This window comes from Ascaphus truei, chromosome 2 (genome assembly GCF_040206685.1).
Source record: "Ascaphus truei isolate aAscTru1 chromosome 2, aAscTru1.hap1, whole genome shotgun sequence".
Taxonomy (NCBI): domain Eukaryota; kingdom Metazoa; phylum Chordata; class Amphibia; order Anura; family Ascaphidae; genus Ascaphus; species Ascaphus truei.
This window is the reverse complement of record NC_134484.1, coordinates 346,915,440-346,942,462: the sequence shown is the minus strand read 5'-3', so window position 1 is coordinate 346,942,462 and position 27,023 is coordinate 346,915,440. Positions and strand designations below refer to the sequence as shown.

The window sequence follows — 27,023 nt, the reverse complement described above, 5'->3', positions numbered from 1 at the left end:
CATGTACAGTTGTAGCCATAGAACAGTGATAACACAACTTTTGTTTTTCCAGTATAACTCAGATTATCACAGGTTTTCTATGAGATTTAATGTGCATGTTGGCCCAGCCTATCTACATATATCACAATATTTATAGGACTATGTTGGCCAAGAACACCCTTACTTTTCAGCATAATCCTAACTTTTTGTGAATGTAGCGCTGACCGCGTATTCTATGCAGCACTGTACATAGAATTGGGCAGGCACAATTATTCCTTGCCCCGTAGCGTTACTCATTTTAGTGCCTGAGGTACAGGGATATTGAGCCCCAAGATAACAAGGAGAGCGAACACTGGGATTCAACCCGGCTGCAAAGGTAGTGACATTGCCACTGAGCTGCCTTTCCAGCCTAAACAAATACCTGGCAGTGTTTCTTCTTGCCAAATATTACATTAGCTCCAAACCTGTTACTCACAGTAGCACAGTGACAGAGACCAGCATAATTCTGGGTTTGTATCCAAACTATAATTTATGATTAGGAGCAAAAATGCTGCATTCTACACAGCTCGTGTATTCTCTTTATAAAGCCACAGCAAGTGCTACTGTATGTGTACAACCCCTAATAATAGAATAATATCATTTAGCTTCCACCCCTTTCAGAAACATACTGCACTGGTCAGCCAATTTGTGTCAAGCTTCTATAGAGTGTTTAATCCATCCACAATCAAATTACTGTAAATCAACAAGGCTTTAGCGTTACTGTGCTGTTGTGAAAGCTCATTGTTTTAACATAAGCAGATGTATTATTTGTTCTCGTCTTAATTAATCTCAGCAGTGTAATGCTATTTTGTTCTCAGCACATAGAGACTTTTTGCACTTTGCTTTCAGCTTTACACTATATCTGTAAAAGCTCGTACCCGTAGCTTTATATGAATGGGCTATTTCACTAATGCCTGTTCTTTGTCTCTTCATTAGGTATCAGAAGATGACTCGTACGCCAGTGATATAAGTGATAACGTTTCAGAAGATAATCTGAGTAATGACATTGACAATGAAAGCCAAACTTTAGGTATGCATCAGTGTTTGTTTCAAATGCACAAAGGATTCATAGATAACGATTTATCTACCTATCTCTCTACCGAATATTTTCCCCCCATAACTATTGTCATATGAAACCTTACATTTTATTTTTGTTAAATGAAAGTTTCGCAGCCGACGCATGCAGTGCCGGACCGAGAGAGTAGCGCGCCCCGGGGCAGGCTAAAATGTCCTTGCCCCTCCTCCTGCAGAGTTGCAGCAACGTCATGTGGCGACATGTTGCCATGACAACATGATGCCACATGACGTCCCGTTGTCATGGAAACGCGTCACCACGTTGACATCTTGACGCTGAAAGAGGAGGCAGTAAAAAAGGAAGTGCAACTTTCTGAACTTTTTGCCACACGTGCTGCCTCGTCAATGTCGAGGGACATTTAAAGATGGCGTGTTGGAGCGGCAAGCATGGGACTCGGAGCGGCAGCAGCAGCGAGGGACATTGACAAGGGCGCTGGGCCACGCGGGATATTGACGGAGCGGTGGCGCGGGACAGCTCCTGAGCGCCCTGTCCCACACCGCCGCTCCATCAATGTCCCGTGTGGCTGAGTACCCTCATCAATGTCCCTTGCTGCTGCTGCTCCGAGTCCCGCGCACGCATGCCTCTCTGACGCACCATCTTTAAATGTCCTTCGACATTGACAAGGCTGTGCAGGACTTGGACATTTAAAGATAGCGCCTGACATGGAGCATGCGCCGCCCCTTTTAGGTGGCCTCCCGGGCAAGTGCCTGGTCAGCCCGTACCTTAATCCGGCACGCATAATTGGAAAGGCCATTCAAGATCCTCCATTGTTTTACTCGTGCGTACAATATATAATTAGAGGTTTTTGTCAGTAGCACTCAGGATTGTATCAGTACAAAATATTATAAAGTTTGTCAGTGGGAAAATATATTTTTGTTAAAACAAACGCCTTACTGTAATTGAGTATTCACGAGATTTTTCTCTTTTGGGACTGTTAATAATGGTCACCAGTATAAAACTTTGCAGAACAGACTTTTAGCAGCACCAGTGGGGGACATCTTTAGATTGGCTTTTTAAGCATTCTATTCCTAGATTTAAAAAGTGCCCTCAACAAGCCCCTAATACAAATCCTGCAAGCCCTTGTGGATAAGGATGGGTTGATGTTCTTTTTGTTGGGTTGATTTGTCACTTTCACTTAGATTGTGCTTCTGTAACGATGGTGGATGGCTGCTCAAAGCACAGAACGTGTCTTCCTGCTCCGTGCCCAAATACGAGTAACATAAGCTTGTGGAACATCCTACGGAACAACATTGGGAAGGATCTGTCCAAGGTGGCCATGCCAGTGGAGCTGAACGAGCCGCTCAACACCCTGCAGCGGCTTTGCGAGGAACTCGAGTACAGTGAACTCTTGGACAGTGCGGCCCAGGCGCAGGACCCATTTGAACGGATGGTATAAAACGGCAGTGTTTTTTTGTTGTTTTTCTCCCTGCTCTTATTATTGAGGATATTGCCTTCACATACCTCGGTGTTCCCCGCTGCTTTTGACTATAGAGACGTGGCATAGAAGCACTTAAAGCAGAAAAACACCTTGCACTATATCGTCTTGTTTATTGTTTTATTTGTTGTAGGATCAATGCAGGGTATCACCGGAGCTGAACCCCATTAATTTCAGCTCCAGGGCCCCCCTGCTTCTAGGGATTCTTCCGTAGGGGGCAACGGTATCTCTGTAGCCAGGGAAATTGTGTGCCTAACATAATGGTGGCATTTTAGTGTCCCGCTTCATGTGGGCCAATAGGAAGCTGGGACATCATCCGTTGCGGCGTCCTATTGGACCACTTGACCTGGACATTTAATTTCAGAGATACTGAACCTAAGGAGGTAAGTATCTCTGGAAACAGGGGGTCCCCAGAGCTGAAATTAATGGGGTTCAGGTCCGGGGGACCTCCTGCTTCAATGCTATGTAACAAATAATAAAAAGCCCATGAAATTGCTCCTTTTATGAGCTGCTCGTGGAGACAGAGAGACAGCTTCTCTCTGGGACTCCACTGTGTAGCTCTCACAGGCTGGTGACTGGCCCAGCAGGGTCAACGCTGCGGTGGTCCAATTCAGAAGCAAGGACCCCCGCAGAGTTAATCCTCCCGGGCCGCTTTTTGTTTTTTGGAACCATGGTTGCACTGCGATCCGACGGTCGCGTACGAACGCGGCACCAAGGACCGTAAGTCTGGCTACATCTGTATGCTTGCAGATCTAAAATGCATGTGTTTTATGTTCTAGGTTTATATTGCCACATTTGCAGTATCTGCATATGCCTCTAGTTTCTACAGGGCTGGCAGCAAGCCTTTCAATCCTGTGCTTGGCGAAACATATGAATGTATCAAAGAAGAAAAAGGCTTTAGGTTTATAGCAGAACAGGTATAGTATGCCTTTTTTATTTAGCACTCTACGTATGTTGTAAGCTAGCTTTAGCATCACCTGCAAAGTTGTTGTTTTTTTGTCTCAGGTTTTATTTAATTTCCAGTATAAACTAGACAAGCGTATAAGGGTCAAATACAGTAAGCGAGACCATTTCCAGTGCAGATTAAACAGTCAACATTTAGGGCAATGACGCCCTTCATCAATGCCCACAACCTCTCCGGTCTGCACCCATCCATTAAAATACCAACCTTATTTATTTTAAAATATCCTCCTCCTTTATTTATTTAAACATTATCGGGACAGAGGGTTCTTCTGATGCAGCATCACATTGATTACTTAATGGAAAACACCTTGTTTTTGGAGGTATTTGATTTGTGTTTAAGGCCAGCAAAGAAAGCCAATATGAACGGGGAAAAAATGTCCCAGTTACTGATTGATCAAATATCTCTAGCACTACAATATGTACATTTTCCATTGTAGAGGGATATCAGAAGTCATTTGTTATCCACACTAGACTCACTGGGATCCTGGTAGACAGGCAATAGAGAGTCATAGTGACAAGTGTATTTAAACCAAACCAGGGAATTAAAACCATGCAAATCAACCGTATAAAGCAGCACATGAGGGTTATATAAGAAATGTGAACAAGGTGTTATCCTGCTGATTGTTAAGGGATGGAACTACGTTCCCTTCAAATGTGAAATGTATAATGGGAAAAATAGTCGAGCAAAGCCGTGTGTGCAATAAAGTTGTATGTGAAATGTTCCAATTTAAAAAAAAAAAAAAAACCGAGTGGGGGAATTTAAAATGGTAAATAGCGGTCACAAATTAAGCAAAGAGATTTTCATGGTTATCCCATTTGAAAGAGAAATAAAACACAATATTAACAAAGGTTTAGAAAAGAGCAGTACATAGTTGATTCCAGAATTCATGATCAGTCTGTTACAATTTTTTTTTTATAATAGAAATTGCTGCATAAAGTATTAATGTATGCATTAAAGATGCAGTATGTAAGTAGTTCATGACAGTGGATAATGCCTGTAAGGCTTTTCATTCATTTCAGCAGACATGCCTTTTCCTGATTGTATAGATTTGTTGTTGTGAAAATAGAATTTAACAGAATCGGAAAACAGGAATGAAAAAAAGTTTAGTACATGGCTGGATCTGAGGTGTACATTTCTGGGCAGCAATCCCTTCATCAGGACAACACAAGCACATAGCTGTTATTTCCCTGTCTTGTTTTAGTATACATTCTTGGTCTTCTATAAGTGTTTAAGACCAGACCGTGTTACAAACACTATTCACTTAGTTTTGGTCTTATCTATGCCAGTGGTGCGCAAATGATTTACATCATGCCCTACCCTCTTGCCTGCTTTCCGCATCTCCTCATCTCTGCGGCGTCTCGTGACGTTGTCATGGCAATGCGATGTCACCATTTGACATGAATGACAGTGTTGTCATGGCGATGCGTCATCGCTTTGAGAAGACGCAGGAGGAGAACCAGAGAAAAGGTAAGAGGCAGTTACAGGGTCCCCGCGCTCTCCCCCGGCAATCAGTTTAAACGTGGAGAAGAGCTTGAGGCCTCTGTAAGCGTGGGGCTCGGTTCCGCGCCCCCCATAGAATTTTTTCGCACACCCCTGATCTATGCTACACGTGTGCTGCAGTAACAAATAGTATAGGTACAGGTAGTCCTCGCTATCCAACATTTCACTTTACAACGAATGGCATATCCAACGCTTTACAATGCAACCCTATGGAACGTTTTTCGACGCCTGAATGCGTTATCCAACGCTCACCGCCACTGATTAACATGGGACTCACTTTACAACAGTGTCACTATCCAACGCTACTTCCAGAACGGATTCCGTTGGATAACCGAGGAATGCCTGTATGACCAGTTTTCCTTATATTCTTTTCTCTCAGTGCTCATGATATGGACACTAGTTTGCTGATTCTTTGGGTATGTGTTCACACACCATTTTTGGACACAAAAGGGAGCGTTAATGGTGCAAATGACTGAAGAGCTTATGTGACAAAAAAATGAATAAAATACATCACCAAGTAAATGTAAAAGCAGATGTTTTTAAGAGTCACTTTGTCTTTTCTCCTACAGGTTAGCCATCATCCGCCAATATCTGCTTGCCATGCAGAATCTGAAAAATTTGTGTTTTATCAAGGTAATCATTTGAACATTTTACAATAAACACTTTTTATTAGACCCTGCCACCGAGAGTGAAGTAACATCAATTATTACAAGATTGTGGTGCCGTTGGTCCAGAACCCTGAACCTTCCCATGACATTGTCTCTCTGATTCTTTGTGCTTCTGGGGGATAAGTACTGTATATAGTTGGTGATTAGTGATTCTGATGGGTCTTAACACTGCCACTTATGAGCCACATTTTTGCACGGGTTGTATTTGTAATCTGATACTGCCACGTCAAAACAGGAAATTAGAAAGAAATATGACACGAGATTTAAAAAAAAAAAAAAAAAAAAACATTTGACACATGGGGACAGGTTATATTACCAAATGACCTGTCCCAAAAGAGCTGAATAAGGGATACGGTTTCACTGATAATTAGGAGGCGGTTGCACGGTGTGTGTTTGCTCTGGTAACACAGAATTCAGCCTTAAATAAGTAGATACACCTTCGCTAGCATGTAAAGTTCAATTAGTACAAATGTATTGCTGGTAACAGTGCACCTGGAGCGTGATCAGTCGCATAAAACATGCAACACTGCACACGCATTATATGAACTGACATCTTCCTCTTGAACTCACCTCTCATATTTTCTTGCTGTGTTTTCGCCCCCAAAATATTATCTCGACTCGGAGCATAGCTAGAACTGCTCACTATTGTTATTTAGCCTAAAGGAAATATCAATAACCTTATGGGATTTGCATTTTTACTTTCTCATTGGAAAAGTCGCTTGTGAATTTCTAGACTTCAAGACACTCCATAAATATTAACACCTTTCATTCAGTCAGCTACATTTCTTGATTTTTGTTCCAGCTTACAGAAATAAGAGGGTGGTATCAATGCTACAAACTAATTAAACATCAATAATGTTTTAAGCACTTTTTAGTTTTTATCACAGGCTTTTTTTGTTTTCTGTTTTTACCAAGAAATAATTTCAGATGCGTAGGTATTTCTGTTGCAATAAATGTAGAGTAAAAAAATGCGTTTAGACATGTTTAGTCATTAGCCATCTTTTTATAGCCATGTTTTATGCAGGTAGCTGTAATTACTTTGAGCTATTAAGGCTTTGTCCATAGTGAAAGCGAGCGCTACAGTGCTTTCCTCTCCAGCGATGTGTGTACAATTTTTGGAAAGCGCGCGAGGGGGTGGGCGCGGTCATGACGTGGAGGGGCGTGTCACGGAAGTGTCATGCATGAGAACACGCCTTTAGCAAATAATAAAATGCCCAATGCCATGCAATTTACAGAAGTATTCTGCAAACATAGATATACACTGTCATGCATGAAAAATAGACTTGCTAAAAAAAACGATAAAATATGATGCATTGAAATAAGCAGTGTACACACAGAAAAAAAACAATTTAACAATTATATACAAGTAATGGACAATACATCCGAAATTTCTCTCCATAAATTATCATTGATATTTCTGTCATGGTTTGAATTAAAGGTTCACGTTTGTAAACCTCAAAAATCACATTTTCAATAGCGCAACTGACAAAAAAAGTAATTTGATAAGTATCCAGGCAGAATAGCTTACTAAATTTTCATTGGCTGTTAGCCGCTCACATGACCAGGCTGTCTCGCTGCAATAGCAAACGCGTTTGTCTCCTCTGCTTTTAGTATCCTTGTATCTCACATGCAAGCTCGTTCTCACTATGGCCGTGCACTTTGGAATACACACGTTTGTTTGTAGCGCAGGTCTGGTCTGGTATCAGATTTGCTTCAGGGATCAAGGTGGTTTCTATTAAACCAGATGGTAAAGTAGGCGGAGGGGATATATACAAGCAATAACATAAATAAGGGTGCTCAGCCAGTCATGAAGGGGTTAAGATAGGAATGTACAGTATAGGAAAATTATTTGCAATTTGTTATATAATGGATACGGTTACATTTACTGACAGCACAATGAACACTGTCTGTTTCTATACGTGTATGATTTAATTTTGTATAATTTAATATATCATTTCATGTTTGGTGAAACAGTTGTTAGGGAGATATATATATACTTGATGTTATATCTGTTTTTAGGGAAATGGTATATGATGTAACTTTTGGTATGAAAAATCGTATGCAAAAAAAAAGTGGTCAGCTATCATCTTGGGGGAACAAAGCTGGGGAGTACTGCTGTAAATCATTTTTTTTTTTTAAACCACTTTTATATTGCACATCCTATATACTGTAAGGGTAACATTTTAGATACAGTAAATTCACTTTTTGTCTTGTGCTCTATGTAATATACAGTATTGGGCCCGGTTGTTCTCAAATTAATGCCGTTTTTTTTTTTTTAATTTAACTTAATGCAAAGTGCTATTGAGGAGGGAAGTGATATTACATGACATTAAATAGAAATCTTGTACCCATACAGGTATGTATATTTTTCCTGTGCAATCTGTGTCATTTTCCTTAAATATGTTCACAAAACGGGCACAGGCAAGGTTTCTTTATTCTCAAATTATTATTATTAAATACAAAATGCAGCTTCATCAGGCTTCCTAGCTGAGAAATTCACTCTGAGTGTACAATTGTGTAGATACTGCATTTGAAAGTACCAAATGTAATGACAGGTTTAGATGTTGGCAAATCACTGGGAGCGCGAGCAGGGACATTTTACAGGCGTACAGAGGCGTTCCTTTTCAATCCTGTGTGCACGAGGTTAAGCGTAAGGCCGTGATTATACCAAAAGCGGCCGGCGACGCCGCGCGGCTCTAAATCAAATTGCTTCAATCCAATGAACGTTTACTTGCCAAGCGCGACGCGCACGCCAACAGGAACTGCAGAGCGGCAGACAGGAGAACAGACCTGGAATTTTGTTTTCTTCAGGCGGCGGCCGCGTCACGTGAGCAGTTCAGCCAATGAGGGCGAACCGCTCACGGCCACACTTCCCCATCTCCTCCGGCTGCCTCCTGCCTTCCGACCCATGCTGTTCTGACGCATCGCTGGAAAGGAGGATATTATCGATCCCATACTGCACTTCCCAGAACTTAACTATTGCTGTGATGCTGCCTTTACCATTTATTTTTGCTGTGGCCTCACTTCTTCTCAAATTATACACTTCCTTCTACCAGGCTCATTATGTCTCTAACTCTATTCATATATCTCCATCTCTCCTTCCTTCACCATTTCTGAGTTCACATGAACTCCTTTCTTACCTGCGCCCTCTGACACTGCATAGCTATATTGCCTGCACTAAATCACACCCCTACAAATCCTCCTCACACATTCTCTTTCTATCCATGCTTCTCCTCCTTGCTTCTGGGGATATCTCTCCCAAAACATACAGGACACCTACAAGCTCATATTGAACCCCCAAAATAACCACAACATATATATAAGCATATGTGTCACAGAGGAGTGCTACTGAGCATGGCAATATATATTTAAAACCAGAGATAGAACATGAAACACAGACAGAGCTCAGTGCACATCCAGTGAAACTTATACACGGTACAGTGCCTAAATATATTTCTCTCCCAATCCTGGTCCCTGCCTTATTCCTACATGCTCTCGTCCTCGCCTGCCAAATGCAACCTCTACTCCTAGTGTCAACTCCTCCAACCTCATACCCATCCCCTGCCACCCTCCCTCCTCTCTCCCTTTCTGCTGTGCCCTTTGGAATGCTCGCTCCCTTTCTAACAAGTTCCTCTCTGTGCATGACTTCTTTCTCTCTCACTCCCTGCTTCTCTTTGCTATAACTGAGACCTGGCTCACTCAGTCTGACTCTGCTCTGGAAGCTGCCTTCTCTTATGGTGGCCTTTCTTTCTCCCACACTCCGCGCCCTGATGGCAGGGGTGGAGGTGTGGGGCTCCTGCTCTCCTCTCTCTGCCATTACCGACCCCTTCTTATTCCTCCCTCTCTTGTTTTTCCCTCCTTTGAGGCTCACACTGTCCATATCTTCTCTCCTCTCCCTGTCCACGTGGCAGTCATCTATCGCCCACCTACCTCTACTCATCCCCCTTCTGCCTTTCTCTCTCACTTTGAATCCTGGCTCTCTTTCTTTCTCTCCTCAGACTCCCCTGTTCTTCTCCTTGGGGACTTCAATTGCCACAACTTCCTCTGTTGCTCGACTGCTAAAACTCTGACTCAGGCCCTCATTCTCTTCCGTCTTGATTACTGTAACCTCCTGCTGTCCGGCCTTCCTGCCTCTCACCTGTCTCCCCTACAATCTATCCTAAACGCTGCTGCCAGAATCGCTCTGCTCTTTCCTAAATCTGTCTCTGCGTCTCACCTCCTGAAATCCCTCTCCTGGCTTCCGATCAAATCCCGCATCTCACACTCGATTCTCCTCCTCACTTTTAAAGCTTTACACTCTTCTGCCCCGCCTTACATCTCAGCCCTAATTTCTCGTTATACGAATCCCGACTCTTGCGTTCTTCTCAAGGAAGTCTTCTCTCTACCCCTTTGTATCTAAAGCCCTCTCCCGCCTTAAACCCTTTCTCACTTTCTGCCCCACACCTCTGGAATGTCCTTCCCCTCAGTACCCGACTAGCACCCTCTCTATCCACCTTTAAGACCCACCTTAAGACACACTTGCTTAAAGAAGCATACGAATAGCACTGTGGATATTCTGAACACATGATACATAAAGCTTGGCCCCCTGCAGATGCACTTACCATAACTCCCTCCTACTGTCTCTGTACGTTCTCCCTACCTACCAATTAGACTGTAAGCTCCTCGGAGCAGGGACTCCTCTTCCTTAATGTTACTTTTATGTCTGAAGCACTTATTCCCATGATCTGTTATTTATATTATCTGTTATTTATTTGATTACCACATGTATTACTACTGTGACGCGCTATGTACATTAATGGCGCTATATAAATAAAGACATACAATACAATACATCGCAATGATGATGTCACGAGGTCGTGCGCACGACCAGTCGTAGCTGGTATAATCATAACCTTAGAATGAACAGTGACTCATCTATACCAGCTAACACCAGCTCAGCCACTGTTTATTCTCCTATAATTTGGGACAGTTTAAATGCAAAACATATTTATATATTTTTTTCCGATTCCATTGTTTTACAGATCTGAATCACTGCGAGTTGCTTTTCCTGTAACAACAAATGAAGCAATATGTCTTTTTTTATTATGTTTTTTTTTTTTTTTTTTATCGGCATGTTAAGCCTTCTGTTTGCAGAATATAGGACAAGAGAGTGGCAATATTTTACATATTTTTTTTTTTGTTTTTTATTTCAGATATCCGGTGGAAAAATAAGTTTTGGGGCAAATCTATGGAAATTGTCCCAATTGGTACAACACATTTGATCCTACCAGGGTAAGTGTCAATTCTCTCTTTCTATCTCTTATCTACTAGCGCATAATCAAGTGTCAAAAGAAAAAAACAAGCGCAAATAATATCACAACAAATCAAAGGTAACACAGATGATATACTATCCTTAATGAGTGCAGCTCCTGCCGTAGAATTCAAACCAAATTCAATCAGCAAACGAAGGAGAAACAGGTGCGCAAATCACATCAGGACATGGAAAAGAAAATAGAAACACAAAATAGTGCAATATTGTCTACTCCAACAAAATAGCTTCAATGCTGGAAGTTCTATAGAATTTGCACTCACGTATTTAACGTAAAATGAGCGCGTTGTGTTGTTCAAAGTTACCGATCTGGAGTACTTGTCCGGAGACATAAGTTGGTAACTTTGAACAACCACAACGCTCTCATTTTACGTTAAATACGTGAGTGCAAATTCTATAGAATTTCCAGCATTGAAGCTATTTTATTGGAGTAGACAATATTGCACTATTTTGTGTTTCTACTTTCTTTTCCGTGTCCTGATGTGATTTGCGCACCTGTTTCTCCTTCATAATCAAGCGTCGGATGATAATTATTAAAGGATGAAATCCGGTTGAATGTATTTAATACATAATGTTTAACACCACAAGGTGAAGTCTTGTTGTCCCTGGTTATTGTTAGCAAAAAAAGTGACACGTATGGCCAGATCCACAGAGGTCCTTTAACAAAGAGCTCATAACGGGCCGTTACCAAAAAAATGTACGGCATTATTTTCCCTTCGGTAAACACACATCCACAGTCATTATATACAAAAACAGCTGCCGTTGTAGATCTCATTAGCAGAGGCTTAACCACATGTTCAGTTAGCACTGCCTTGCGTTAGCTTCAAATAACATGACGTTAAGCCTGTCTTACCTAACGGTGGTGTAACGTCCATGCAGACCCTGAGAGAGAGAGAGATACCTGTGGACAAAACTGCACACACCTGAAAACTTAGAAATGTACTAATTGGGATATGCAGTGTCTATTCAAATGACAAATTAGCATATTTTCCAGATCTCTCAGGAGTGTTCAGTTTTTTGTTCATGGGCATCTCTCCATGTGTTGTTTAAAGGAGTGTTCGGGGAGGTATAGAAGTCACTTCACATAAATAGGGCTCTCCTCCTGCCTCTCCATCCTATACTTCAGGGTCTGGATGGGAGTAACACCACCGTTGGGGTAACTTGGGTATGACTTAACTAACGTCAGGTTAAATCCCTGCGTTAACTTTAACTGACTTCTATGGAAACGTGTTTTTTGTTTTGTTATTTTGCATTTCTTCACTAACGGCCGTTAAACTGAACACATTGTCCTTTCCGACAAAAAGTGTGATTTAACCTGATGTTGGTGAGCTTTGCATATACACGTTGACGCTTAGCGACGTGTTAACTTGGTAATGAACCTCTCTGGATCTGGGCCTTAGTGCCATATTTACTAACTGTGAATGGGCATATGTACTTACTAAATATGGCTCTTAGTGTGCTTATTTGCATGTCTACTTTCACATTGGTACTATTTAAAATGAATACGCTCTCTGGTGCTTAGGAGACCTGAGTAGTCTTTGAAACCTCTGTAAGATATGTGGATCAATTCAGCATCAACATTTCCAATGCGTTTCAATTCAAAGTTACAGTATGTAGAACTGTACATATTGTACACAGGGAAATGTATGCTGGACAGTGTAAATTCAATAGCAGTTGTAAGGAGAACTTTTGAGAAGTAGAAGTCAAACGGCAGTGAGAAGATGAAATCACAGACGGGGCAAATAGTATTTATTTATTTATTTATAAAATATTTTACGAGGAAGTAATACATTGAGAGTTACCTCTCATTTTCAAGTATGTCCTGGGCATAGTTAATATGACAAATAATACATGGTTACAAATACAGTTACATAAATGAACAGGGTATACATTATATACAAGACATTGCATGCACAGTTACAGATAATATATATTATAGGCTTATGTAACAGTTACAGACCAGATTAAAATGTGAGACAGCTTAGTTTTGAAAGAACTTAAACTGGTGGTGGATGTGAGAGTTTCTGGTAGGTTGTTCCAGTTTTGGGGTGCACAGTAAGAGAAGGAGGAGCGGCCGGATACTTTGAGCCTTGGGACCATGAACAGTCTTTTGGAGTCTGATCTCAGATGATAAGTGCTGCATGTGGCAGGGGTGAGGAGCTTGTTCAGATAGATGGGTAACTTGCCCAGAAAGTATTTGAAGGCAAGACAGTGTGACAAACGTCCCTCTTTTGTAGCGCTGACGTCTGTCTGGGTTCTTCCCGACACAGTCTTCTAGGGTTATTTATACAACAAACAGGAACATGCAAAGTATTACGTTGCTTAACTCAGGCTTCTGCCTGCTTTATTTTCATCCAAGTAAGGTACTGCAGCTTTAACATGTGTAGGCAGGAGGCACTCAGACATTTAACCTTCAGCGGTTTACTCATATCAGTGTTATAGCATTTCACACAGTGTCACTTTTCAGAACCAAACCAAATCAAATAAACCAAATCCTATCCCATTCAGGGATCTAACTACACATCAGAATCAGCCTCTAACTGCTGCTGGGCCAACTAACCTGGTTCCCCAGTTTAAAAGAATGCCCTCTCATTTAGGGTCACTAGATAAAGCATAGTCTTTTAGATACAGCAATAAAGATTTGTTTGTCTTATCTGTTCGTGGTGGGAACTCGGTCCCTTGTGTCCAGGCAAATCCTCTGGTACTGTGATACTTGAAGGGGCCGTCCACCCCGAACTGGATTCCGGGGAGCAGCAACACCCCCAGCCCCCAGGCTCTAAGGAGAGAGACTGAAAAGCAAACCTCTCTGCTCTAAATACCTGTTCTAGTGATTAGGAGAGCAGGTGAGGGAGAACTAGACCCATTGTAATCTGTGGTCTGGATTTTCCATCCACCAGCCTGAGTAAATGTGAAGCTGTGGAATGGATCATTAACTATTCCTGCACTTTCTGACCTAAAATGGGGCAGAAAGCTGCCTAACATCTTTGGACTATGTCACAACAGGAAAGGTGAACTTTGCGCCCAGACTCGAGTGATGACCAATCTAGTTCTTTGAGCATTTCGCAGTGATGTGTGTTGTAGTTGCATTGGAGAACGAAACGACAAATTGAATTGTAGAGGGTGTCAAGTTTGCCAAGGTGGGTTTGGGGTGCCGAGCCATATACTATGTCTCCATAGTCGATAATTGGCATTAGCATCTGCTGTGCAAAACGCTTTCTGGCCAGCAGGCTTAGGGAGGATTTGTTCCTGTAAAGTACACCTAGTTTGGCATAGGTTTTGGATGTCAGGGTATCAATGTACATTCCGAATGTTAAGTGGGAGTCAAACCATATGCCCAGGTATTTGAAACTAGTAACAGGAGTTACGGTGGTGTTAGCGTTGGTTCTGATCTAGAGCTCAGTCACTGGAAGATTTAAAAATGTAGTCTTGGTCCCAAATACCATTGTTACAGTCTTGTCAGTGTTCAAAAATAGTTTGTTTTGGGAAATCCAGTATTCGAGTCTCAAAAAGTCAGACTGAAGTATGTGTTCAAGGTCACAGAGGCTATGGCTGTGTTATAGGATTGTGTCATCTGCATACATGTATATTGGGGCTTCCTTATAGTAGGATGGCCACAAGGAAGTAGGAAATAGAACCAAATTGAAGAGATCATTTCATAATAAAATGTAGGTCTTGGAAAAGTCATCTCCAGAAAAATGTAGTGTGATTTTGTTTTCTTTTTGTTTTGAAGGTTTGGGGACCATTATGAGTGGAATAAGGTGACATCTTGCATCCATAACATCTTAAGTGGTCAGAGGTGGATAGAACATTACGGGGAGATCATCATCAGGAACAACAACAATAACAGCTGTCATTGCAAAGTGACCTTCATGAAGGTACCATTTCATAAAGGGTCACAAATGCCCTTTCTTCTGAAAAAGTGATTTGAAAGATTTATTAGAAAAGCATTTTAGTTGCATAGTAGATGAGGTACATAGTTATATTATATCCCTTTTTATACGCCTCTCTTTATTATATGTATGTTTTACATATTTTGGTGTTACATGACAGAGTTTTTTTTTTCGTTTTCACTTAGATTAAAGCTGCAGTTCAGTCTTTTTTTTTTTTTAATTTTTTTTTTTTACTTCAATAGTTTCATGTGTGCAATCTCTAATTACCTAAAGAACTGTATAGCTGCAGGTCAATTCGTTCTCCATGTATTGAGCGGCGAAATTTGGTGACATCATTAGTGAAGGGATCTGTTTTTCTTCTGCTTCTTTCTCTCAGTGGAAGCTCATGAATATTCATGAGCACTCCTGCACTGACATGTGCTAGAGGGAGGGCAGGGCTGACAAAGGGGTGTGCCAGGGCTTGTGACAGGACATGAAGGGGCAGTGCCTTAGCAAATGGTTGTTAAAATAGAATACAAGAAAATTGGTCTTTCAAAGTTGTTTTTTTAAAAACGGAAAATGCTAAAAGTATTTTTTCTTACTACAGAACTGATTTATTAAAAAAAACACACATGAAGGATATTGACTAAACTGCAGCTTTAACAGATATTACCTTACTTTTAACCACTTTATTACACCGTTTATATAAAATCAAGCATAATATGCTATTTAAACAATGGTGAAAAATTATAACGAAGTAGATCTACATCCTGAGGCTATAGAGCCGTAGAACCGAAATAAAATATATAACAACAACAAACAAGAATAGAAGAAAAAACAAAGCAAACTGTCGCCTTTAAAGCAGCAAAATGTGTGATTTCTTACGTTTTGTTTTTTTAAATCAGTTCTGCAGTGTTAGATTATACTACTTTTTTTTTCTTCTTTATTACTCAACTCAATGCCATTTTTTATGAGTTTTAAAGCATCATTTGATTTCTATAGCAGGTAGATTTCTGCAACACTTTCCTGTTTTTGATCATTTGTTGCAACTGTTCCCAGCAGTTTGTGCTGTAAACTGTAACAATAGATAATGTTACCGTAGTAATATAAGGATACATTGTAGCTGCTGAGTTACACTGACTAAAGCAGCCATTATGTTAGTCACACAGAATTTTTACAGATTTATAACTTGAGCACCAAATGATTGCCAGCTTAGGTAAGAATGTAGAATGATACATTGAAAAAAGGGGGCGTGTACTGTAGTATTGCCGCTTTAATTCTCCATTCCCTCTTATCATAAGCTTTGAGTATAGTTTAACTTATAAGGACAAATAATAGCTTGGTCGCCAGGTTAGAAACGCATCAAGTCCGTATCTCATGGATCAGTGCATTAATGAATCGACACAACCCTGCACCAGTAAATCCCTCTGTTGATTTGTATCACACAGTATTCGCAGCTCAGAGCCGCATTTCAGTAGTAGATCTATACTGCCAAGCGTATAGCCCGGGTCCCTTCCAAAAAGGATGTCTCCGGCTGCTCTCACACGTACAGGCGCCAGCATGCATATGCACGTGCCCATACTTCCTTTTATATATATATAGGTCGTGTTTCCGGACCTGTTACTCTCTGATCAATTTGTTTTCAGGAATTTGTTAATTTATTTTAAGATTCTTCTCCCACTCTTCCCAGACATTCTTTGACGATTTTGAGAATAGTGTGGCCACTTTCTGAGAAATGTAGCTCTAAGCCCTTCATTTCCCAAGCTGGCTTCCAATCCATCCTATAAAATTCCACTAACTTTGATTCCTATTTTGTATCCAAAGAATCGTTCTACTTTTCCTTTCTACCATTATAATTATGTCAACAATTACAGGTAATGTTGTTGCTTTAAATCCTTACGTTTCCAAGTAGAAGCGGAATAGGAGTTCTTGTTAGTGCAGTTCCCAACCTATCATTTAATATATTTCTTCACTTGTTTTCAAAATACTTGGCTGAATCTACACGACCAGAAATTACAGTGCATATCAGCTTTATGGTGTTGAAATTTAGTGCATTGAGATATTGATTGATCAAAGTGACCAATAATATATAGGGACATGAATGCTCTGTGGACGATTTCCAATTGAGTTTCTCTCCCTGTTACTGATTGGACATTGGACATATTTGTATACTCTACTTAGTCCTTGGATAACTGTCCCATTCCCTATTTCTAGGATTTCCCTCGTCCACTTAGTGTACGAATCCTCTAATATTTGCAGTTTTTCTTGACTTCATATTAAATCATATAAGGATCCTATGGAAAATGTATTTTGTTTTGGGACCCTTATCAGTTGATCTAACTCACTTTCATTAAAATGTAAAGGTTCCCCACTCTCTAGCGTGTTAAAAAAAAAATGTCTGACCTGTATATATGCAAATAAATGTTATTTAGGTAGTTGAAATTCAATGCTTAGTTTTTCAGAGGATTTCAAACAATGGTGTACAGTATCTAAGATTTGTTTGAGAGAGATTATTCCATTTCCCTTCCATTGCAGGAAAATGTTTTCCGTGTCACCAGAAGGGAATTCTGGATCATTACACAAGGACAGAAATGTTGTTGCCGATTTGCTAAGTTTGCACTGTTTTAAAGGATTTAAAGCAACACAATTGTATTGTACTGGTAACAATTGCAACATATTCTTATCTCTTAGTTATTTTTCTTTGGAGACATAACAAGAACAAAAAATCATAACCATAAGATTTAACTTTCATTAAACTCTTAACTTGTCTAAAATAACCATGAACTGAACTTTGTGGACATACACACAGGCTCTTTTCTTATGGCAACAAATCTAATTTAGCTTGCCTTTCCTCAAATCAGATCTTCTATCCCCTTTATTAATTTGGTGGCTCGTTTGCACTTTTTCTAGTTCCATCACAGTTTTTTTTAAATTATTTTTTTTATGGAGTGGTGCCCAAAACTGTACTCCATATTTAAGGTGTGGTCTTACTAATGAATTCTACAATGGCATAATTATGCTTTCTTCCCTTCCATCCGTTCCCCGTTTAATGCAAGAAAAGATCTTATTTGCCTTTGCAGCTACTGCCTGATATTGGGCACCAATGCTATGTCTGCTGTCTACAAACATGCTTAAATCCTTCTCCATCAAGGACTGACCAAATGTTGCCCCATTTAGTTAGTGAATACTGTAGCCTGTTTATCCTTGCTTTCCAAATCCATAACCTTACATTTATTTCTGTATTAAACCAACTTTATATGCCAAGATTAAAGTTTATCCAAGTCCTTCTGTAGCGAAATGACATCCTGCTCCGATGTTCCTACCTTACATAATTTAGTTGCATCAATAATGATGGATATGTCAACCTCAAGGTCATTAATAAACAAGTGAAAAAACAATGGCCCTGGTATCGAACCTTGAGGTACTTCACTTTCAACTTTAGCCCAACCTGAAAAGGTTCCATTTATGTCAACTCTCTGTTGTCTATCCTTTAACCAGCTTTCAATTCAGGGGCAAATATTATCCAGACCAACTTCCTTTATTTTGTACTCTAACCGCGTGTGACACTGTATCAAAAGCCTTTGTAAAATCTACGTCGACCACATCAACTGCATTACCGTGGTCTAAATTCCTACTTGCCTCCTCAAAGAAATTTCTAAGGTCAGTTTGGCACGACCTACTGTATCCTCCATAAATCTATGTGACTATTACTAATAATTTCGTATTCCTGAATATTATCCTGTACTAAACCTTCAAGTAGCTTCCCCACAATGGATGTCAGGATTACAGGTCTGGAAGTTAGTAGAACATCGTACTGCCCTGATCTTCTACTTACTTCCATATACTTGAAATTACACCAGACAGGTTTTTTCCCTGAACCACGGAGCACCTGTACCTTTAAAAACGCAATTATATTGCTCATGTTATAATATTTAAGGTGTGCAAGACTGAATCTCTCATTCACAGGATTACAGGTCTGACATTTGAAATGTGTCTTTGTAACCTCTTTTTTCCCCTCCATATGCATCAGTGTGGAGTTTGTCAAATGCTTGTAGGTTACGTTGTGGAGGAATTTACATAATGCTAATATTATAAAGGTTACTAAATGTAATATATTTCCCTCTTGGGACTGTTTATACAGTATGTACTCCTTCCATTGCTTTAAAAGACCTGGTCACATGAGTTTGTAAACTTATCTATCTTGAGCTGTCAAATACAAAGAGGCAGATAAGAGAACATTGCTGGGCACTTTGGATCCTATTCAGTTTTTTGTTGAATGGTTTGGAATCTGTTATGAATATCCCTATAACTTTGAGAGCGTCCACTATGCTAAATCATTGGACTATTGAGCAGCAGATCTACGTTTAGTGCGTCTTCGTTGGATTGTATGCCCGCTTCATCTTTTTGTATTTCAGATATTCATGCTAGCTAGTATAAAAACATTGGCTAATGCTCTATACATCCTGCATCATTTAAATGTGTATATCTGAGAGGGGTGTTGCCCTTGTTTTTCTACTAAAATATTAACATCATTACATTACAGTATGTCAATAGAAAATCACTGGTGAAATGCTAAACATACATTCTGAAGAAATGTACCAACCCTTCCCTCCTAGGCAAAATATTGGAATCCAAATGTACATGACATTGAAGGCGTGGTCATGGACAGGAATGGGAAAGTAGTACATCGGCTGTTTGGTAAATGGAACGAGAGTCTGTTTTACGGCAGCCCATCTTCACCCACCTGCATTTGGAGAACAAGTAAGTTGCGTCATCTTTTGGGGGCTTGTGTCTTAAGATTTAAGGATTTGTTTCCAGCGTGAAATTCTAGCCTCGTCTAGAGACGAGGTGCAGTGGGAATGAAAAGTAGAAGTGGAATTCAATCTCGTGGTGATGTGGGGTTTGTGTGGCAGTGCGCTTTTCCTTGTGTTGTATACTGTGTGTATCTCTTGCCAGTTGTTATAAAATTTAATGGAGCAGTGTCTGAATGTTAAAAGTAAAGCTGCAAAATGGGAATGAAATTCAAATAATTCAGCTGCTCTCTGTCTTGAATGTTTTTATCAAACTTTTTTTGAAGGCATTGAACCTTTAAGAAAAAGAAAAAAAATAAGTACATGTATTATTTTTATTTATTATTTTAGATCCTAAGCTTAAGGACTTTGAGCTGTATTATGGATTCACAAAGTATGCATTAGAACTGAATGAAATGGACCCAAAGTCAAAGCAATTCCTATCATGTACTGACACCAGATTTAGGCCAGACCAAAGGTAATTATTTCTCTACATGGAGAGACACCGTGAGTAGGATGTAACATTGCAGGTAGTGCTAAAATGGGCGGGATTAAGACAAAGTCTTGTCAGTGAAGACATTATCTGCCGTGTTTCAAAAGTTGTGGGGTTTTGTTTTTTTTGGATTATACAGTAGAATTGACATTTTTAGCATTCATTTCGCTTAATTTTTTCTTAGACCTTTTGTATTTTTCTGTGCTTCCCCTTTGATCTGTGACAAAAAAATAAGGACACACACAAAATGTTATTAAAATATGTCCATCACTTAAAATATTTCTGACTCCTACCATGCGCACTCTCCAATTCGCAGGCTGATGATCATGGAGTGCAAAGTTCCTTACATTGATGCCCAGGAACATGGGATAAATATTCCTTGATTAGTGTAGATTGCCATCGGTATAAGTACTGTGTTATTTTTAGTGCCTTCAAACTTGGTTAAACTTAAGTGACTTGCAGTAGACTAACAATTCTGTGTGTAAGAAATACTCCTCAAGACCAGCAAAAACAGTGTCAAGTAAAATACACACATCCAACTACATATATTCAACCAGTCCTTTATTGATGTCACTGAATGGTAATCACACCAAAGCAACAGTTTTACAGAAAAGGTAAGATTAGTCCATAAAACTTCTCTTGCTGCAGAAGTTTGGCAGCCTCAAATGTTCCCCCCCCCCCCCCTTTGTTCCTAATGCCTTCATCCAAAGCACCAGTAGGGTGTTTCATTAGGACAGCGGTCTGCAACGTTTCAAGGAAGAAGAGCCATTTTATAAAAAAAAATTGTCCAAAACATTCCGAGAGCCGCAACACATGCCTGAATATTACACCCCCACAAACACATACATATACTGTACACACACACACTAATAGGTATATACTGTATAAGCATTTACCTACGACAAACTTACTTTAATCAGAATTAAGGAAAGGAAAAAATATGTGGGGGAATAAAATACACATATAGTACCCCCCCAAAATACGCACACACCACCCTCCCCAAATACACACACACACTACCCCCCACCCCTCCAAATACACACACACACGCTACCCCGCCGGTCGGGCCTCTTGTTGCCGCTGGGCCCGGCTTCTCCCCAGCTGTTGGCCTATCTCTCTCCTGCACTGTGCCACGCCGGGCTCTCTGTGACATCGGTGCGTGCCGGAAGTTGCGGCGCACGCTTCCGGCATGAGAGAGCCTGGCGTGGGACAGTACAGGAGGCAGGCACGCAGCTGGGGAGACGTCGGGCCCGGCGGCCTCAAGAGGCCCGACCAGTGCTGGCCGGGCTTCCCCGCAGCCACCACCAGGATAGTGAGGGAGAAAGGCAGCAGCGTGGGGAGCTCAACCAGCGGCCGAGATCCACAAGTAGATAAGTAAAGAGACGCAGGTTGCCGACCCCTGCACTAGGACTTTTAAACCCCACATGGGCAAAATGCCCAAGCCACCAATACCTAATTTGTTAAAAAATACAGTAGTTTTATTCTGTCTCTTGAAATACTTTACAGATACTGTATGGGTCAGATTAGTGAGGTTCCTTCCCATCATGACATCATAATATATATTTTATTTACTTTAAACTTGTTACATTAAAATACTTGCACTATGTCAGCATCTTGATAAGTGTTGCATGCCATTTGGACTGTGGAAATAGAGTGCCTAATTTTAGCATTCAACTTGCTCTCAATTTCTGAGAATAGTAATATTTGTAATAAGACTTTTTTCCTTTTATATCGTGCTGTTCATAGAACTTTGCAGGCACAGTGGGTCCCTGCCCCAAAGAGCTTACAATCTAATATTTGTACCTGAGACACAGGGAGATAAAGGGACTTGCCAAAGTTCACAAGGAGAGCTGACTCTGATAATCACTTGATTTACTCACTTGAAAAGCAGTGTTCTTACCACTCCACTCTTTCAGACATCATAATACATGTAATCCTGTTTGAAATAACTGGTACCATCAAACAATTTCAATATAATACCTTCGTTATAGAGGTTCTTAACAATAAGGTATATGAGGAAACATTCCATTTTTTGGTGACAGAGATCTCTACTCCAGCACACTTTTGTTCAAGGGTCAAGGAATGCTTTAAACATGACTTGTTTATATGTTAGAGGCTAGTTTCTATATAAAGCAATTGATTTTCTATTGCATTTTGTACTTTTAATTGTATGGTTGATGTTACAAGGATTCTTTGTAAAATGTAATTTGGACCATCTAAATACAAAATTTCGTGCCAAGTAAATAAATTCCTGTGCATTTTGAAAAGTACTTTAATCTGCCTGGTGTCGGCTCCTATTAGTGCTTGTCATTATTGTTTCTTCAATTTCACTGGTTACATATGGATATTTAAAGATGTTGATGGCACAAAAGGACCACTTCCCCCAAAACTGCAACAGTAAGATTTCACTTGTTGTTTTTTTTTTTTTTTAACAGATTCCTAGAAGAGGGAAATGTTGAAGGCGCTGAAATGCAAAAACAGAGAATAGAGCAGCTGCAACGAGAAAGAAGGAAAGTTCTGGAAGAGAACCATTTGGAGCATAAGCCTCGATTTTTTAGGTGCAACTTAATCTCTTTTTTGAGGCACATATCATCCCTGTCATAGTCCACAGCAATATTTGGTTACTGTTTGTAACTCTGCTGTAATAGAGATATATTATGCAGTGTACAGTACTCCTTTTTATTTGGTGACACATTTGCAGCTAGAGTAGAAATCCAAGTTTATAGGTTCTTGCGGAGCTACGTTTTGCTTCTATACTTTTTAAATGAAAAAAGTTGGCATTAAAATGTCACCTCCCTTAATGTTCTCATTGCACAAATAAAGTAAAAACAATCCAAGAATTAGGCTGTTCTGAAATCAGTCAGGGGACCATGGAACATATTAGCAATGTCGTTAGGGGCATAGAGTGATGTTCAACTTTTGGAAATGGCCCTAAAACACAAGCTGATTGGTTTTTATCTGTGTCTGTGCCACTGTGACAAAATCAATCAAACACCCGAACATTCAGGCACAAATGCACACATAGCAACAGCAGCCACACATCATTAGGCAGCCAGTTCTTTTATTCTAAAAGTGTGAATGTTTGACCTGACAACATAGGAGAACACTACGTACAGTATGTGATGTTGCCCGCCTCAGCCTACTCAATGCATTGTGAGTCTTGATAGCCTACACACAATACACCCACAAGCTAAACAGTGGATCAACCATTGGCACTGAATTGAGATGGTGTAAGTGTTCAGTCTGTGGCTCGTAGCCAAGTTCGTTGCTCCTGAGCTGGCTGACACATTATGTGGAAGAGCTCTTTTTTGGATATCGTTGTGCCCAGCCTGTCTCATGGGAGGAGGGCATGCTGTAGTGGGGTGTGCAGTGCTCTTGGATTAAGTTACTTCCCTTCCCATAGTAATGAATGTACCTCAGTTTATTTTGCAAAACTGTTTGGTGCTGCTCACACGTTAATCCTGTGGTGCTTTGGGAAGTCACACTGGACAAATTATGGTGTTAAGGATTTATCCTCTTCACTATTATTATTATTATTATTATTACTATTATTATTATTATTATTATTATTATTATTATTATTATTTGCTGCCACCACAAAGCGTGCAAAGGGATTGAAGGTGCAGTTGTACTTGATTATCTGAATGTGTACCATTAATGGAATTAATTTAAACAAATCCCCTTTCTTTGTGCATCCTGGCCACATACTATTCAACAGTTTTCATCTTCATAAAAATATAGTGGAAAATCCACGTTTTTTTTATATTGTATGATATCTATTTTTGACGTATTAGGCTTCCAGGCTGTAAAGCGAACGGTTAATTGTAAGCCATGTTATCTTTTGGAACATTTTCTCAAATTTGTTTCACATTTACAGTCTTTGATAACTTCAACCTTCTTTGTGTAGCATCTGTTTATGTATTTATTTTTTTAATTCACAACGCATTGTCTTCTATTGACAGAAAATCTAGCAACGATTCTTGGGTGACGAACGGAACCTACTGGCAGCTGAGAAAAGACCCTGGCTTCGCTAAAATGGACAGCCCCGTTCTGTGGTGAAGGAATATTGGCGTTACCATCTGTCTCGAGCACTGTTTATAACCGGACTGAAATCCATACAAAAATACAGTGCGTTTATTTAAAGGAAATGCGGAGATGTCAAATTTCCTGCCGTGATTATAAATCCAATTTAGACTAATATTATGATTATTACTCGGATATTCTGGTTCAGGATATTGAAATAATAAAAGAACATGGATTTCTTGGTACTGCGCTTTTTTGGTCTATCAAAAGTAAAGTTTTTCTAACCTACTAATACTTGAATTCTCTGCGCAGCATGCAGTATAATTGTGATGATACAAGACTTAAAAGTGGGAATGCCAGAGAATTCCAGTCCATTCAGGGTTTGCTCATCTTATGTTAACATAATTTCCTTTTTGTCGGAATGAATGCGGCTTTCAAGCTTCTATTACCAGAAGAAGCATTTACACCATACTCAGTAAGATCAAAATAGAAATTAACATGAAAGTGAAACTTTTCTCTTGGTCTATAATAAATCAACAGCCATTAACACAGTGTACAGAATGGCATTGGGTTCAACACTGGATATTTCATTTATATTTATATATAAGAAAATGATGTCCGCAATATAAAGGCTGGAAATCCTTTATCAACTTTTTGTCACATATGAAAAGATTAGCATCAGTGTTGATGTTTTAAACCTGTGATGCTTCTTTTAAGAATAATAATGAAAAAAAAAAAACTAATTAAACTGGAATTTACATTTCTTCATCAAATTTCAGATTTAAATGCGTCTCCAGCTAGAGTTTGCTTATTTAACATTAATGATGTTGATTGTATGATACACAGACTAATAGTACATATTTTAAATATAAACAACTTAAAATAGCCTCATATATTAAAAAAAGTGTATTCACCGCTATATATGTGTATACTGTATGTATTTAAGCGAGGAAGATGTTACAATGCTTGTGTCATTTAAAGCATAGTTAAAAGCATTCTTTAAAAAAAAAAAAAAAAACCTTCTCACATATTGCCTTGAATGTGACGTATCTGAAATCCTGTTTCTTGCATTTTTTTATATATTCAAAATGATCATTTAAAATACGTTTGTGTTTTAGACCGAGACAATCGCTGGTGGTCCCACATTAGAGGTTGCCCTGGACATAATAATAGTCGTGGTTTTTAGGCATTTTTAATATTTAAACTGCTTTGAGACAGAGATGGGCCTAAATCAGGTGTGGCCAACCCCAGTCTTCAAGGGCCACCATCAGGACAGGTTTTCAGGATATCCCTGCTTCAGCACAGGTGGCACAGTTGACTTCGACTGAGCCACCAGTGCTGAAGCAGGGATATCCTGAAAACCTGTCCTGTTGGTGGCCCTTGAGGACTGGAGTGGGCCACTCCTGGTCTAAATGAATACAAATGGCAGTAAGGTTGAGCAATATCACATGATACATATGCCTATCTTTTTTTGGTGTATACGGCACTGATGCTTTAACCACGTTAAGTACGTTATGGATGCAAAACACAAGGGGGAAATAGATTTTTCTTAATTGCTTTATAAAATCCAGTGATTATCCAGAATGTAAGCAGGAATGCCAAGGGGGGGGGGTTAACTGACAATACTTGGGGGTTTATTTATCAAGCACAAAAATTGCATTGTTTACTGCTGTGTTGGCACGAAGAGGAGCCTTATAAACATATATATATCTATTGGCGTCTATTTATTATTGACACACTTTGCACATATTTTTCATGCTATTGAAAGTATCGAGTAGGGGGAGTAGTTGAAAGACACAAATGACAAAGGAATGTGTCTGCATTTTGGCCTGTCATGTTTTTTTTTTCTTTTTTATTGTTTTACACTGCAAAATATGCAGAACGTCAGAGGCGACCAGATCTAAATCCAATGAACAGAAATACGTGTAAACTAATAAATAGGATTACCTGTTTGTATACATTTAATGACTAGAACAGGGGCAAGTAAATGGACAGGTGCTGGCTGCCACTGCATGAGTCCTAATGATAAATCGATCGCTTAATCTTTAGATCTTTTGAATACTTGATTGTACTTTTTTTTCCTTGCATTTCATGTGTATGTCGTGCAATGTTATCTTACCGTCGTCCTTTACGTTCTCATTGTTTTGTATTGCGTGTATCTCTCTTTCTTTGCCTTGTATTTCGATTTTGTCATGTATATTTGGGGGATAAGAGTGGGAGAGCACAATTTTGGAAAATAAAACTGTAAAACCAGTATCGCGGCTACAACTCAGACAAAATGTCACTGCTTTTCTGTTCTATCAGCATCATCAAAAAAAACAAAGAAGCCTAAATTGCAAAAAAAAAAAAAAAAAAAAAAAAATCCCTATTAAGCATTACAGACCCAATTATTGTACTCTACCTCAAAACTGAATGTTTCCAAATATATCATGGGGTTTTTATTTTTTTATTTTTAAATACCATTATACTCACAGTAATGGAGATAAACAATAACAAAGTAAAAAATGTCTTCCAGAAATAAAGTAAATAATAGCCTTAGTTCTAATGTAGAAAATAATTCATAGGAGGAGCTGCTAGCAACACTTTTAACTGTAGAGGAATAATACTTTGTGTGTATGGCCTTTGAACCTGCATGACTATTCCCTATAATTGTGTAAATAAAACTTTATTTCACAGTATTCATTTTGTATTTCTTTACAGCATTTATACAGAACCTCTCTTCTATTAGCTATTAACATTTCTAAAATGGTTTGTAAACAGATGTTGCATTCACATTTTGGGGGGATGCGTATCGGTGTGAATACAAGTTTGTTTTCACACACCGCTCCAGTTTCTGCCTGCATTCGTGCTAAAGGTGTGACGTCCTACATGTGACGCAAA

The 27,023-nt window shown here is 39.6% G+C and overlaps 1 protein-coding gene across 9 annotated transcripts in view; it reads left to right on the top strand.

Annotated features, from left to right (window-relative positions):
- OSBPL3 (oxysterol binding protein like 3) overlaps positions 1-26,821 on the top strand; it is a 184,894-nt gene extending 158,073 nt beyond the window's left edge. For all 9 annotated transcript variants that reach the window (XM_075586797.1, XM_075586798.1, XM_075586796.1 and 6 more), the window contains 10 exons: positions 955-1,048; positions 2,233-2,483; positions 3,308-3,445; positions 5,562-5,625; positions 10,853-10,931; positions 14,699-14,843; positions 19,454-19,598; positions 19,979-20,105; positions 22,556-22,678; positions 24,083-26,821. In XM_075586797.1, the coding sequence (XP_075442912.1) occupies positions 955-1,048; positions 2,233-2,483; positions 3,308-3,445; positions 5,562-5,625; positions 10,853-10,931; positions 14,699-14,843; positions 19,454-19,598; positions 19,979-20,105; positions 22,556-22,678; positions 24,083-24,179 (1,263 nt within the window). In that variant the 3' untranslated portion in view covers positions 24,180-26,821. The remainder of the gene's footprint in view (positions 1-954; positions 1,049-2,232; positions 2,484-3,307; positions 3,446-5,561; positions 5,626-10,852; positions 10,932-14,698; positions 14,844-19,453; positions 19,599-19,978; positions 20,106-22,555; positions 22,679-24,082) is intronic.
- The last annotated feature ends 202 nt before the right edge of the window (positions 26,822-27,023 follow it).